The sequence below is a fragment of the Aureobasidium melanogenum genome (genome assembly GCF_000721775.1).
Source record: "Aureobasidium melanogenum CBS 110374 unplaced genomic scaffold scaffold_2, whole genome shotgun sequence".
In the NCBI taxonomy this organism is placed as follows: domain Eukaryota; kingdom Fungi; phylum Ascomycota; class Dothideomycetes; order Dothideales; family Saccotheciaceae; genus Aureobasidium; species Aureobasidium melanogenum.
In genome coordinates, this window is record NW_024470054.1 from 538,930 (window position 1) to 554,288 (window position 15,359).

The following is a 15,359-nucleotide window of genomic DNA, read 5'->3' on the forward strand; positions in this document are numbered from 1 at the left end:
GTTTGCTGGCGGAAGCATGAAGTGATGCATAAGAGTTCTGAAAGAGTTCTGAGTCATTATTCTACTCCGATACTTAAACTGAGAAGAATTACCAGGAGTCCAGAATAATGGACGGTGAGCTGTTCCTTGAAGGTGGAGTGAACTAGCTGCAGTGCAATATATCCAGCCTTGGCGTGCATGACTTCGATATCAAACCTGCTTCCGGATATTTTTATCTTCGAATCAAGTCTATTGAGAATGGAGAGCGGTATGTTTTTTTGTCATTCGTTATGTACATCGGAGTAAGTCGAGTCTCAGTCTGACTTGTATGGTAGAGCTCAATTGTGATTTTGCATCGCCTCCCGTGATTTAGCAACAAGAGTGGAGAATAGCTCGATCGGGATTGTGAAGTTCCTCACTCAGGATGCCTTGCACTGCTTAAGTAGACCGGATAGATTGCCTCTCAACTCTTCCCAAGTAGGACACTGCCTCTCGTTTGCCTCAACCATGCTCATAATCCATTTAGCCATTCCTTTGCATTGGACCTTTGTATCCATGTCATCGCGAACATTCCCATTCTTGAGCTGGTACAACATCTCATGCCTTTCCATCCTAGTGCCAAAAGGATGGAGTAATTCAAAGGCGATGATTCCTAGGGCATAAACATCCAGGCTGGGATGATTGCCACGAGTCACGTTGTAAGGACGATAGATCTCTGTACCCACAGCCTTGCACGAAGCACCTGTCATGGGAGGTGTGTCTTCTGGTCTGGCGATAGCAGAAACAAGTCCGAAGTCGCCAATGCAGATGCTGACATTATAAGGGCGCGAGACGTCGTGGCCGATGCAGGAGGGACAATTGTGCAACGATAGAGCACCAGGAGGCGGTTTTGAGCCTTCGCGCACAGCGAGGAAGATATTGCCAGGCTTGAGGTCACGGTGGACTATGCCTTCTGAATGCAGGTATTCGACGCCTTCGATGATAGAGGAGAGAATTTCCAGCGATGAATGCGCGTGGAAGCAGTGGCGAAGTGAAGCGATGTTTTCAGTCGTGATTGGATATGTCATTGGAGCGAGGAAGTCGGAAAGTGTCATAGTGTATAGAGACATTTGAATGTGGAGTGCTAGAGAAGGTGAGGAAGAGGCGTGATGCTGTTGGTTAGTACTGAATGATGACGCGTCGTAGCTGCTTTCCGATGGCTCGTCCTTGCGTGTGATCAGTTCGATTTCGCTTTCGTCGCTTACACTTGCGACTGTGCCGCGACTCGGTATCTTTTGAAGAGGTGTGCCTTCTGAATATGAGCTGATAAGAGGATTAGCACATGTGATCCAAAGGGTTTGTAACCTGTATTCATAGCTTACCCTGGTTGTAAAGATTGAGTGTCGGATGTAGTTTTTCCTGATCTTCTGGAATCCTCGAATATGATGTCTTCTTCTTCTTCTCGTGTCGCGAAACGTTGATCTCGACTACCTGACATTTCGAAAGGATTTTCGTCGTCGTCATCATCATAGCCAAATTCAACGTCGATCGCTGGTATGTTATGATCGAAGCTCTCCGAAACATCATCTTCCTCTGATTCTTTCGGTGCTTCGAGCAGCTTATGGCCATTGAATTCAAGCGCTTGCTTGTTGGATATCAGAGGTGCCCACTCAATCCAGCCACTGTGGTACCGAACAATATTCGGATGCTCCAACCGTGCCAAGGTCCGTACTTCGACGAGAATGTGATCGAGCTCGGCCTGCCCATTTTCTTGGATCTTGCGCATGCGAGTTGGTCCTAATGGAATCTTCTTGATTGCGTAGTGTCTGCCGTCCAGGTTGTGTTTGCATCGAAACACGGTGCCATAACCACCTTTACCGAGAATGCCAAACTCTTCAAAGTCTCGGGTATATCGTGTTGAGTTGAGTAAAGGGTGTCCAGGAAGTATGCCATTGCCAAGGAGTTTGGGTTGAGCATGCAAATCTGAACCAGCGATTGCAAGATCACTAAATCGTCGACTCATGTCGATGGTTGCTGACTGGTCTCCCCCCATCAAACGAAGCAAAGGTCCAGGCAAGTCATTGCTTTGAGACTGTGCCAAAACATCTTCAATCGGTGTTTGGAGGTCGACGGACTTTCGCGTAATCAAAGATATACCATCTCGATAATTTTGGCGAAGAGGTCCGAATTGATCAGAATCCAAATCGCCGGTTTCCAGACCATATCTGCCGAGTTGTCGTGAAAGTCGAGAGTACTTCTCTTTCGCCAGTGTCTGAACTTGTGGGTGATCTTTGCTGGTAATTCCGGCCGCTCTCAGGTCATCGAATGCCTCATTATAACAGCGTTCCTCCAGTAGAGCGTGTAGTAGAATGTCACGGTGGTAGCTGGTGTTCCGAGAACCTTCTGCAAGTGCCTGTGTCGCACCAGGTCCTGACTGTTCCTCGGCCGCGATACTTGAGCCCAATGTGCGCACCCTTGTGATTTGTTGATCATTGCTGTCTGACTCGTCGCTCGTGTCGTCTGAGGTGCTTTCTTCACGAGAAGAGCTGATGTCTGCTGCTGACCTGAAGAACGACGACATTACGTCTTTTCCGGATCAATGATTTCCTGTTGTCTGAATGACATGTAATTTAACATCTTATGTGTTATGCTTGGCCGACGAACGCGATTGTTGTTATTAGTCTTTGACGTTCTTTGAGATTCTTCAAGGTTTAGGCTGGCAAGCGCGTCCCCGTCGACAGGTTCTCCAGCATAACGTTATCTGGATCGGAAAACCAAAACGAGCATTTCAATTGAAGTGACACAAGAGAAATTGTATAGTTGACTCTGTTGGTGAAGGTCTGAGAAACGTCGCATTCATTCAAGACATGGATGGTCAAAAGTCTGTGCGGAGAACTGGCCAGAAGTTTTGACCACAATGCAATCGCGCTTTCCTCGTCATCTCGCTCCTGTACCTGCCAGTATGTTCGAACATAATGGATCAAATTGTGTACATTTGTTGTTTGCTTGTCATGTTGTTATATACAAACGCCTATGTACTCTCACACAACAGCAGCTCACTCTTGTGCCATGCCGACCAGATCCCAAGTCAGTCGACTGATTGGACCTTCACCGAAAAGCCAAAGGTCCTTCCTGTCAGGACCAGCAAATTGGATATTGTTGATTGTGAAGCCGGTCTCAATGCGCAACAACACCTCACCATATGCGCTCAACACGGTGACACCGCCACCTTCAGCCCCCAGCAGATATCCATTCTGAGCAACGTGGAAGCCGTCATCTCCAAAGGTCTGAGCCAAGTAGATAGGTCGCTTACCCGTGATGTAAGATCCGGCTGGCGAAGGAAGCACATCGAAAGCGTAGAGTGAGTTTCCTCCGAGAGGGTTGTAAGTGTAACGAGGCAGGGTACCGTTAGCTGGATAGTTCGCAAAGTCAGTAACACCAGTATCGCTGATGTACATGGTGCGACCATCAGGAGACATGCCGATGCCGTTGGGCTGAGCAATGCTGTCGTCAACGATTGATACACGTCCGGTGGAGGGTATGAAGCGGTAGGTCGCAGGTCGCAGTACAGGATACTCGGTAACATTGATGGCATAGCCGTACCAGGAATCGGTGAACCAGATATCGCCTTGCGCATCTACCCAAAGATCGTTCGGGCTGTTGAATGCCTGGCCAAAGTAGTTGTTGAGCAGAACCTTGACATCCCCAGTGAGAGGATCGAGCTCGTAGATACCAGGTCTCTGAGCAACTAGTGATCCGTTCTTGGGAGAAGGGAAAGAGAAACCTGCCTCGACAGCCCAGTAGACCTTTCCATTGAAAAGCTTGCCTCCATTTACCGCATACACGGGAGGGGTGGTAGTATAGTTGTCGATACGAGGTGTCGAGCCATTGAGATGGATGATTTGCTGCTCATAGATGCCCTGATGAGGTAACGAAAAGATGATTGCATCCAAAGCTGGAACATATACTGGGCCTTCGTGAATGGAGTCGTTCCGTGTAGCAAAGATATGTTCCAGTTTAGGAGAAGGTCCAAGAATCTGGCTACCGCGCTCATCGAAGACAACGAAAGTTGCGTTCTTCACGAGTTGCCATGATGGATCAGACGGGATTTCGGTTCCGACGAAGGTATCGTTTGGGAAGTATTCTCCTCCACTCGAATGTGGACGATCGAAAGTCGGTGGCATGGCGGATGCATAATGGTTGATGCAGACCACGTCAGAGTTGTTAGTATAGCCAGGACATGCTTGCGCAAGAGGACTGATGACACCAATCTCAGCCAGAGCTTGTCCAAGAACGATTGAAAGCACGCCAACACCTGTGAGAAAGGCCATGACGTAGGCTGGAACATGCACGCAGGAGAGAAATGGTTAAGATGAAGAAGTCTGCTCGATTCCCTCAAAGAACAGTTATATATACAATATCGACTCGAAGAATTTGTTGAGTTGATCTGCGACTGCGATGCTCATCTTCACAGTCTATAGTCGTAAAAGAGTAAGTGATCATGGTGCGTTGTCCCTAAAGAGAAGTGGAGGCTGGAGGAGGAGCCGAACGCGGCCCCGCATTGTGGCTGACGACATTGATGGAGGAGTCTTCATCAGGAACGAGGGGTCTCAGGAACAGCCGCTGAACTGAAGAATATCTCTTGAGCTGCTGCAAAAGGCAGATGATTGTGTCTCACGATACCTCTTCAAAAAGGTACCAAAGACAAAATCCAATGCGACGTGGCTAAACGGCTGTGAGCTCACCTAACCCTGCTTATTGGAGACACGCATCGAGCGGTGTAATTTCTCGTCGGTCAGAGGGATGCTTAAATTATGTAGACATGGGTAAGCTGACCTTATGATCAATTATCGTTGTAGACGTAGACATAGAATACAAACATTCCAGCGCCACCGATCCATCGCGTGTGATCGCAACATGGCTGCCACTCAAACTCAATCGATCAGATTGGTCCAAAATGGCTCATATTTTCATTGCGATAGATTCTGTCGTCGATGCGTGATCGCGTGTCGTCTAGAGGATATGCAGTTGTCTTGCGTGATTTTTGTGAAAATGGCTCAGAAATTTGGTGGTTGACATGAAATCGCGCAGAGCCGCAAGGGCGATGCAGATCTGAGTTTCGAGGAATGTTTGGGGCAGTATCCAATGAAGCTGGTTTTCTTTGAACCTTCACGTAATTGAGGTGCAGTACGACGTGATGATGCTTACTGGTGAGGGTACACCGCACCTCTCACTTAAAGAGGAGACTCCCCTCAGGAAACATTGGTAGAAATATCATTCGAACTCACAGTCTTTGTCTGCATTGCAACACTTCCACAGACTTGCACCTAGCAAATACACCTCCCAACACCACAATGTTTGAATCAACAAATACCTTGATGACATCGTCTTTACAAGTGCCAACATCAAATGAAATGGCATCAAGTCCTCGACGACCAAGTCTCGGTGCATTCAAATATCCCGGAAGTTCAGAAACGACCACACACACAGGTCAGCTCCCTCGTGATTCTGATAGTCAGGATATCGCTAATGTCAAGCAGATTCCGCCTCTTCGACAGCGCAAATATCGTATGCGTATAGAAGACGTTATGCTGCGTACCTAGCCGCATCTTTCGGCATAAGCTTCGAGGCGGCACTTGCAGATACAGATGCGCAATTGGCACCTCGACGACCTTCATACGTGTCGGAATCGGAAGTTGATCGCAGAGAATAAGCTTGCAGGCATATGTTTGGCGTTCAGGGCGGATGGGTTTCGGATGAGGAGTTCTGGACATTTTGGCCAAGTATTCTGGCATCATTTGCGTTCAATGCAATTACCTTTTTCAGACCGGATGCGATGTGACACATGCGATTTATTGCCAGAACAGTCGTAAAAGATCATGTTACAACTGGACACATATATCTAGGCAACAATGTGATGGTACAGCCAATTGCTATGAGATGTGAAAGACACGTATGTTCGAATTTCGAAAACGGCAATTGTTGTGATGTAACCGCGGCAAAAGTTGCGGTCTGTGTGGCCTGATCTAAACGCGAAATCCTGACTCGCACCAATTTCCTCAATCAAAAGATCTTACAGAAACTAAAAGTGACCCGCGACTTCCACCTTTTTGCTGAAGTCGACCCCGAGCGTCTTTGTGAAAGACGCGCGCATACGGTGAGCCGCATCATCACGAGCTCGCGGTGCTTCTGGGACATTCGTGAGCTATCAGATAGCTCCGAAGCTCAGCTGTGCTCAGTGCAAAGATGGCCTCAACGAACGACCACAAATCAACCCAGGCTACAACACAGAACGGAACTGCCCAGGATGTGACCAACGACAGCAAGAAGCAGATCACGAAACAAAACAATGACAACAGCAAAGTACTGACACCATGGGTGTACGATCTTGGACTGGCAAGTTTCAACCTTGCTTTGGATGTCTTCTTCAGAGAGATCTATCCCAGAAACACTTTCAGAGTCCCTAAAAAGGGCCCTGTCATCATTGTTGGCGCACCGCATGCCAATCAATTTGCTGACTCCATCATCCTCATGCGGCTGTTGAAGCAACATGTAGGACGTCGCATGTCTTTCTTGGTCGCGGAGAAATCGATGAAGGAACCTTACATTGGCGCTATGGCTGGTAAAATGGGTTCATTGCCGGTGACCAGGGCTATGGATCATGTCAAGCCAGGGCAAGGCTATATCTATATTCCGGATCCTGAGATCGATCCAACCTTGGTTCGCGGTGTGGGAACAAACTTTCTCAATGGCCAATATATGCAAGGCGGTAGCATCATCATGCCCAAGCGTCCTGGTTCGAAGGCAGCACCCGAGAGTCAGTACATCGAGGAGATCATAGGACCGAGAGAGTTCCGCCTGCGCAAACCATTCCAAGCAGAGGATTCGATTCTTCAGCTCACTGGCGAGAGCAAAGCTCCTGATGGAAGCATGATCAAGGGCACAAAATTCAAGGTCGCGCCTCACATCGACCAGAACCGTATGTTTGATGCCGTTTATCGTGAGCTTGCCAAGGGCGCTTGTGTTGGTATCTTCCCAGAAGGTGGATCCCACGACAGAAGTGACTTGCTACCGTTGAAAGCTGGCGTCGCTATCATGGCTCTGGGATGTTTGGCCCGTGATCCGGATTGTGGACTTACCATCATCCCGGCTGGCATGAACTACTTCCATGCTCACAAGTTCCGCTCACGAGCAGTCATCGAGTTTGGTAATCCCATCGACGTACACCCGGACCAGGTCAAAGCGTTCAAAGCCGGAGGTACTGAGAAGCGTGATGCCATCGGATCATTGTTGGAGACAATTTACGAAGGTCTAGCAGCAGTCACACAACCAAGTCCGGATCATGAAACCTTGCAGCTTATCCAGGCCACACGTCGCCTCTATAATCCTCCTGGTCGCAAGCTCCCTCTCCCCGTGGTGATTGAGTTCAACAGACGCCTCCTGAAAGGCTACACAAAGTACCAGGACGATCCTCGAGTTGTGAATTTGAAGAAAGCAGTCGTCGACTACAACCGCCATCTTCGTGCATTGGGCATCAAGGACCACCAGGTAGAATGGGGTGACGCTTCTGCACGTCCTTGGTGGTGGTGCTTGGCCACGCTTCTCTACCGCCTTGGAGAATTGCTACTTCTAAGTTTGGGTACATTGCCAGGAGTCTTGATGTTTTGGCCAGTGTTTGTGACTTCCAAGATGATCTCGATCAAGAAGCAAAAAAAGGCTCTTGCTGGTTCCGTTGTCAAGCTTCAAGGACACGATGTCATGGCTACTTGGAAAATTCTCGTCGCAATGGCTTTGGCTCCTGCTCTGTACATCTACTACACAGCACTTGTCAGCTTCTGGCTCTACTACAACCGCATTGGTGGGCAGTACACCTATTCACTGCCCTGGTATCTGCGCGCACACACCTATATTCCCGACTTTGTTCCTCTCTGGCAATTTTCTATCTTCTTCTTCGCGCTCATGGTTTCTGTTTCCTTGGCTGCCCTCCGCATCGGCGAGATTGGCATGGATATCCTCAAGTCACTTCCTCCCCTCTTTGTGGCTCTGAATCCAGCTTCCTCGGCTTCACTCTCCCAACTTCGCGCTCACCGAAACGCTCTTGCCAAACAGGTGCGCGAGACAACCGATGCCATTGGCCCCGATATTTTCCCTGGAATGGTTGCCCGTGCTATGGAACAATCGAAAGACGAGCATGAAGGTGAAGCCTACCAGTCGCAATTGAGGAAAAGTTCTTTGGCCGAGAAGGCGGGTGAGAGAGGCAGAAGCAGTGGACTTAGCCCATTCTGGTTGCCTGGCGCTCTCACACCCGGTAGCAGATCTACTTCTTTCTCTATGGAGTCGCCTGCTCTTGAGAGAAGAGGCAGTCGTATGACCCAGGAGCAGCCGCAGGAAAATGTGGATGACAAGGCAAAGGTTGACGAATACATTGACTACAGTTATTAGCGATTTGCGATAGTCTATAGATAGTTGTCTGGCGTATCTCAGTACATAACAAAGAATTCATCGGTCAAGTTTATATGCTTTCACGTCAGTCCGTGTTTTCCTGTGTTGGTGATGCACTTGGCCCTCTTCGTGAAACAAAACAAAGACATGAGCCAGAGGATCAAAAGAACAAAACGTACAGCAGCAGGGATTCCCACGTGGTCACCCACCGTAGTACTAATCTGCCGTTCAACTGCTTATGTATGGCAGAGCGGACGGGATGCCCAGTTGTCAGCTGACTGTGGCCGTACGTATCATAACGGCTGTTTGAACAAATCATATCATTTTGATTTCTCCCGTCACCGTCATTGCACGACTTCCACTCCAAATAAGAAGTTGTGGACTCTCGAAGGATGATGAAAGAAGGGAACGTCAGGTGAAGCCAAACATAGAAGTCGAACTGGCCAAGGGCTGATGACTAAGCGGTGCCTTAAAACGTTGCTGTCGCAAGCTGAGAGCTTCGCTCTTGCCAACCTTCATGACACAAACAGAGTTAAATTGAAGCTTGTTTGACACGATCTATGATTCACGTAATCCCGAGGGCAGAATATCTGAATCGATGTCCGTCCATATCCATAAAACTTCGACCTTCACGCCATCCGAAGCGTTTAGATCACCAATATTACCAACATGAGTGGCCGCGGTAGCGCTGCTGCTCCATCTAGTAGGCCAGTCACGCCTATGGATCAGACGCTTGTGACTCGTCCTGTTCCACGGCGTTGCGGTTTTGTTACTCGATCCTTTGGGCCTGGCGCCGCCAGCGACATTCGCAGTCGTGTTTGTTCTATCCGCGACCTTCTAGATTCAGCAGATGAGACAACTTACACACCCGCACGTCGCGGTAAATTTACAATGAGCTATTCCCCCAGCGGCGACGATGTGCGTCATCTGCTCAAGGAGTGCGCGGAATGGGAGTTGGCGAGCTTCCGCTCTGACGAGAGAATGCCACCGCCCGATCCCACTTGGGGCTTCACAGTCTTTGTCACTGCATATGATGAGTTGTCTCGAAAACAACTGCAGCAGGCCATGCAGAATTGGCTTCGTGTACAAGAGCGCGAGCTTGCAAATGGGTACACGCTGCCAGCATTCGCGACCGAGGCATGGAAACGGTTCAAGCTAGACATTATCGAGGATCAAGAAGCGCTCGACGAAGCCTCTGATGATCGTGTTCGTGCCGGGTTTCGCGCACTTGTTCGGAGTAAGGAACTCTCGGACGATGAGGACCAGTTCCTTCCCCCGGCGCGTAACTTGGCATGCCTGGTCCTCGATGCAGCTGCCATCACAATGTTGGCTCAACTCAAGTTTCCCGAGGAGCTTGAAGACGATCGAGAAGCTTTCAAAGACAAAAGAGTTACAGCAATTGATATCCAATGGAACAGACCGCAGACCTCAACAAGCACCTACAGAGGAACAGGTCAACTGTCCATAAACGCTCTTGCCCGTTTCTACTATCTTGTCACATCAGGCCCGGACCTTCAATGTATGCAAGATATGCATCCTCTCGACGTAGTTCCATAGACATATCACGGCTCAAGTCACTTCGTCATTGAGGTTCCGATGGCTATTCAGATAATCAATCGTGCTACCAGACTGAGAGAGCACTACCAGACTATCTGCCTTGCGTATTTCTAGATGGTTGCAAAGATCAAGCCGGACCTTGTCCAGAACAACTGAATCCGTCCACATTGAAAACCTGGCGCACCGCATCTGCAACCGATCCGCCATCACAAAAGTCGGACTGGTTGAAGGTAAAGGTAGTGCCGCCTCCTTGGGGATCCTGGCAGTTGAAGTTGGTCACTGCAAAACAACCCTCTTCACCTTGCAAGACATTCTGGAAGTTTTGACCATTGACGGTCGCGTCGCAACCACCCTCGATGCCGCTGAGGTTTACGGTCCTTGACAAGAATATTAGGATACACTCGACCAGAAAATGGAAGGTTTACCTACCACGAGAAGAACAGGACATCATCTGTTGCTTTGCAAAAGTCTGCTCGAACCACAACAGGAGCGATTGCTGCTGCGACGAAGATAAGTGATTTGAACATGGCGAGTATTTCTTTTGTGTCTTCGTGGTGATGATCGATTGAAAAGATTGGGGGGGTTTTTCGGCCTTTGAAACATCTGGTGGTAATGAGCTTTGCTCTATATACCCAGGAGTCTCCTATCACGACAGACAATTCTGGCAAGAACTGCTGTTCGTTGTTTGCGTATGCTCTGGACGACCAACAGCAAAGGCCAGTATGCTTGCTTATGCCCTCGGACCACCAACACGTTCTACCAACTCATCCATCCCTAACTACTTTCAGAGCTCTCGCAACTTCAGGATGTGGAAGAAGTAGAGTCATGAAGTCTTTTACGGACAGAGGACGCAAGCTTATTGCACAAATTTCGGGTGTTGGGTTTGTTCTATTCGACAGTAAGTTTGGCATGTCAGCATAACACATGTGGTAGGACAGAATCTTACATATCTGAGGAATGGTGAGTGTCACGATTCACTTCGTCTGCGGAGAACGAGCTCGCTTGTGTCCCTTTGCCAAGCAGCCTCGTCCATGAGTACCCAACATGATGGCAATTCTTGACTATATGCAGTTCTGCACACGCGGCGAGCTGGCGTACGGAAGACGACGACAATTCCTTACTACTGCAACGACATACTACATATAGCCATACCTTACCGCTCTCTGTCTGTCAACACACAACTCAAAAAGGATTATCTCAATTCATCAACTCGCTTTTACCAAGCTCGCATCATTCAAGATGAACTCCAAGGGCCTTTCCATCCTCCTCGCCATTTTCGGCATCAGCGCTCAGCACGCTGTCTTGGCCATGCCTGCCATCTCAACCATGACCATGTACGACGGCAGTTCAGCCACCCAGACAACCACCATGACGACCTCAGTCGCGACCGACACTCCCACGGCCACGAACACTGTCTCAACCGAAACTCTCACGACCACGAACACGAACACTGTATCAACCGGCATCACAAGCCTTAGCTCCACCTCCACTCTCAACTTTACGAGCATGGACTCCAGCGCCATCATGTCTGTGTACAGCTGCGCCACTTCCAGCGTCATGGGTGATATGATGTCGTCAATGAGCTCGGCTATGGGGTCTGCTATGGACAGATGCGCCAACTACTTGACTTATGCGAATTATTACGTCACTGCCAATGCGGTAGCCACTACGACTAGTGGTAAAAGAAGTACTACTTCGAAGACTAGCAAGACCCCAAAGTCTGCTTTGAAGTCTACTTCTAAGACGAGCAGGACTTCTGGAAAGGTTACTAAGACTACATCTACTGAGTCGCCTGCTGCTACTAGCACTTAAAGTCGATCACGAGGGAAATGTGTAGAAGAGGTCTTTTCGGGACTACGAGAAGTTGAATTGAGATAATTGGAGTGGTTGGATAGCTAGTTCAAGTCAGTATCAACCAGCTATGATATCATGTTTGTTCATCTGTCTTGCTTGAAGAACCCTCCGCAACCTCATGACCAGCTTGCACGCTCCTATGAAAACACTTGGGAGGATTTCTGAGAAACGTCTCGTGCTGAAGGACTTCTTGCATACCTTTCCTCGACTGACGCAGAATAAGAAGAGCAAGTTCGCCCCATGGTGGTTTCATGGATGCAGCTTCCTCTTCATCTGATTCTTTCCAGGTTTGATCTGATTGACTGCCTCTTACTGCAATGGATAGATATTCATCTTTTGCTTGCTCGTTTTCTCCTAGAACGCAAAAGTCACCTGCATATTTGAAGAGCAGGATGTTGAGGATCAGTCGACACATACGACCATTGCCATCAACGAAGGGATGGATGTTGATAAACTTGTGACAATACTTTGCTGCCAGTAAGTAAGGGTCGATGTGGCCAACTTGTTCAGCCGCGAGTATCTCGGACGACAGTGCCGCGATCAAGGCGCGCATCTCGCGTGGGACGTGCTCAGGGGCTGTGAACGTAGTGAGGCCAGCGCAGACGTCTGTGGTACGGTACACGCCGCCGTAGACGTTGTAGCTGTCAGCAGCAGAGTCAACCTTATAGGTCAAGATCTTGTGAGCTTCAGGTATCAACTCCTCTGAGAATGGCTTGTCCTGCAGCACAATTTCGTCAAGAAGAAACATGAGGGCGCAGAGATGTTGTACCACTTCGCGGTAGATTTTTTGTATTGTCGCATCGTCGTCAGTCCGCTCTCGTCTGGGCTGCTCCAGCTTAAGCCAACGGTAGACGATATGCTTCTGCGAGAGATGTTCGGGGGTTTGTCTTCCGAGAGAGGATCGCCAGAGACCTGTTGTGCAAACAGGACTTGTTCCTGCCCCTTCGATCAAATTCGATCCATGCACTATTCGACAGAGGGCTTCAAACACGACATTTTCTTTTGGGGAATAAGGTGGCGTGGAGTTGAGGTGAGTGCGCAGCTCTTCTGTGGCGGCGAATATGCCCTCTGGTTGTTCGGCGTCGTCGTCGCAATGGAAGTTATCGTAAGCGTAAATGTCAATAGAGTGTTTCAGGCTGCCATCAGACCACACACAAGGGGCCATTGATTTGAGTATGGGATCGAAGATCTCATTGTTGAACGACATGGTTAATAGCCTGAAAGCTTGGGTGCAAGTGAATCCTGTAAGAAGCTAAAGCTATGAGGCTGCCGAGTGTCTCTATGGCAGGTTCATTGATGTACTGAGTTTATTGGTGTGAGTCACGATTGACTTGGAGGTTGGACAGTGAAAGGATCTGTGAGAGTCAGAGTTCGCGCAAGAGTTTGTTTGTGCACGTGGTCGTGGTCATACTTCTCATTCTCTCCTGCAGCCTTCCAGTGCGCCAAAGAAAGTCACAACGAAGCTGCCAAAATGTACAATACTGTCATAAAGAATGTAGTGTCCACAAAGAGACTTGATCAAAGGTCATCTCCATGGTTAGAGTAAGATTTCAGTTGCAACTGTGCATTTTGATAGCGTATTTCCACACTTGTACTTGCAATAGGGAAGTAGTCAATTGCAAAATTGAAATGGTCACCAGTCATCAAGCACCATGACACAGCAATGGTACAGTCAGCTGTTCATTGTTTGCATCAGATCGAGACGAAGTAAAAAGAATATATTGTTGGCCAACAAGAAAAAAGAATACCAGATTCTAGCAAACATGTGAGAAATAGAAGATGACAAAGAAGAGTTATGAACAAAGGAGATACGAAATCGTGATGTTCAACGAGAACTTCACCTAAGCAATACCAGCACCAACACCTCCACCAACGTTGGCAGCTGCATTACCTGCGCCCTGGCCTGTTCCAGAGACTCCATTGCCAGCCCCCAGTCCAAGGCCTAGAAGTCCACTCCCTGAACCCTGGCCGATGCCGTTAACGCTGCCTCCAAGGCCGCTACCCAGACCACGCTTGCTGCGTCTGCCCAGAGCACCTCCCAGACCGCCACCGATGCCAGCGACAGCGCTACCGGTGCCCTGTCCGATTCCAGACACACCTGAACCTGTGCCCTGTCCGATTCCGGACACGCCTGAGCCTGTTCCCTGACCAATTCCAGAGACTCCAGATCCCGTTCCTTGACCAATACCGGAGACGCCTGCACCTGCACCTTGGCCAATTCCAGACACTCCGGAACCCGTGCCTTGGCCAATGCCGGAGACACCAGCGCCTGCTCCGCTGCCAATGCCGCGCTTCGAGACGCCGTTACCAGTGCCCTGGCCAATGCCATCAACACCAGCCCCGGCACCTTGACCGATTCCAGAGACACCGGAGCCAGCTCCTTGGCCAATTCCAGCGACACCAGAGCCTGCACCCTGTCCAATACCGGAGACGCCGTTTCCTGCTCCTTCACCAATGCCACCGACGGCGTTTCCGGCACCATTGCCAATGCCGCTTAGAGCACCACCAAATCCACTGCCAAGACCTGCTTCGGCGATGGGCATGGCGGTCACGGAGACGGCGGCAGCAGCGCAGAGGGCGAGAGCGAACTTCATTGTGGTCTAGACAGCAAGTCAGCGAAAAATTGATTTGATTTTGATAGAAGATCTCGTACGAGTCGAGTTGTGGATTGTAAAAGAAAGTTGGAGGTAATGAATGTGGTTTAGTTCGAAGGAATGTGGTAGGTTGGTTAGTTGATTGTGGTCGTCGATGGGCGAATGAATGTGAGTGAGTGGAAAGATGACTTGAGCTGACGGGGAGGCGGTATTTATGCATAGGTAGACCAGTAAGGATGATGAGGCTGTGCGCGAACTTGATCCGAAAACAAGAGCTGTCCGAGGCCTGGCAAAGACATTGCGTATGACATTGGACACTAAGGCTTGCCTGATTATAGGGGCGAGATAGCATTAGGCGCAACTAGCCAGTATCAGATGTTGAGTGGCATCGAGTCGTGTTGTTGTTTGAGACTGTGGCGAAGCGTCCACCACGTGAATGGTGGCCTCGACAACGTTGTCATCGCATGTTGACAGCTCGACCGACTCTTGATTTGTGCCCTTGATGAGGTATGTTCAGCATGAGTTTGCAAGACAACCACTTGGACATCCTGGTCGAGCAGCCAAGATTCAGCGTCAACTGGCTTCTCTAAGCAATACTTAGATGCGGGTGCTCTACAATAGTCAAGTGAAATTTCAGGTAGGATACGTCCTGTTTGGAGTTCAGCGATAATCGAGTTTGACTACAAAACCTACAGAGTCAGAACGAGACTATAGTCTGAGGTCGTGGTAAGTGTCAAACAGCTATGACGAATATTATACGTGGAGTTGAGGCACGGGCATGTCGTGCGGGAGCAGGTAGCTACTCCGCGGAGCCTCAATTTGTGAAACATGATGGACAGCCTGAGGCAGGAACGATGTCGGATGATCCGTGAAGACGGGTATAACAACATGTCCCTCCTTTTTTCCCCCTGTCATGCGGAGTCAAGACATGTCAGTGCGAAGTTTCAAGTTCAC

At 49.2% G+C, this 15,359-nt stretch overlaps 8 protein-coding genes across 8 annotated transcripts; 3 read left to right on the top strand and 5 right to left on the bottom strand.

The window, feature by feature from the left end:
• Positions 1-398: 398 nt before the first annotated feature.
• On the bottom strand, positions 399-2,539 carry M437DRAFT_39923 (kinase-like protein; the record flags this gene model as incomplete). Its single annotated transcript, XM_041020099.1, has 2 exons — positions 399-1,281; positions 1,341-2,539. 2 exons carry the CDS (start codon positions 2,537-2,539, stop codon positions 399-401), a joined length of 2,082 nt encoding a protein of 693 aa, XP_040883413.1.
• Positions 2,540-3,014: 475 nt separating this feature from the next.
• Positions 3,015-4,289, bottom strand: M437DRAFT_38686 (calcium-dependent phosphotriesterase; the record flags this gene model as incomplete). Its single annotated transcript, XM_041019881.1, has 1 exon — positions 3,015-4,289. One exon carries the CDS (start codon positions 4,287-4,289, stop codon positions 3,015-3,017), a length of 1,275 nt encoding a protein of 424 aa, XP_040883414.1.
• A 1,915-nt stretch (positions 4,290-6,204) lies between these two features.
• Positions 6,205-8,400, top strand: M437DRAFT_38717 (uncharacterized protein; the record flags this gene model as incomplete). Its single annotated transcript, XM_041019890.1, has 1 exon — positions 6,205-8,400. One exon carries the CDS (start codon positions 6,205-6,207, stop codon positions 8,398-8,400), a length of 2,196 nt encoding a protein of 731 aa, XP_040883415.1.
• A 669-nt stretch (positions 8,401-9,069) lies between these two features.
• Positions 9,070-9,957, top strand: M437DRAFT_80884 (uncharacterized protein; the record flags this gene model as incomplete). The annotated part of the gene is made up of 1 exon (XM_041027437.1): positions 9,070-9,957. One exon carries the CDS (start codon positions 9,070-9,072, stop codon positions 9,955-9,957), a length of 888 nt encoding a protein of 295 aa, XP_040883416.1.
• A 127-nt stretch (positions 9,958-10,084) lies between these two features.
• On the bottom strand, positions 10,085-10,484 carry M437DRAFT_80885 (uncharacterized protein; the record flags this gene model as incomplete). The annotated part of the gene is made up of 2 exons (XM_041027438.1): positions 10,085-10,334; positions 10,387-10,484. 2 exons carry the CDS (start codon positions 10,482-10,484, stop codon positions 10,085-10,087), a joined length of 348 nt encoding a protein of 115 aa, XP_040883417.1.
• Positions 10,485-11,196: 712 nt separating this feature from the next.
• M437DRAFT_80886 (uncharacterized protein) lies at positions 11,197-11,769 on the top strand (the record flags this gene model as incomplete). Its single annotated transcript, XM_041027439.1, has 1 exon — positions 11,197-11,769. One exon carries the CDS (start codon positions 11,197-11,199, stop codon positions 11,767-11,769), a length of 573 nt encoding a protein of 190 aa, XP_040883418.1.
• A 115-nt stretch (positions 11,770-11,884) lies between these two features.
• Positions 11,885-12,976, bottom strand: M437DRAFT_39297 (uncharacterized protein; the record flags this gene model as incomplete). Its single annotated transcript, XM_041019985.1, has 1 exon — positions 11,885-12,976. One exon carries the CDS (start codon positions 12,974-12,976, stop codon positions 11,885-11,887), a length of 1,092 nt encoding a protein of 363 aa, XP_040883419.1.
• Positions 12,977-13,652: 676 nt separating this feature from the next.
• On the bottom strand, positions 13,653-14,405 carry M437DRAFT_80888 (uncharacterized protein; the record flags this gene model as incomplete). The annotated part of the gene is made up of 1 exon (XM_041027440.1): positions 13,653-14,405. The coding sequence occupies one exon, from the start codon at positions 14,403-14,405 to the stop codon at positions 13,653-13,655; it is 753 nt and encodes a 250-aa protein (XP_040883420.1).
• Positions 14,406-15,359: the final 954 nt, after the last annotated feature.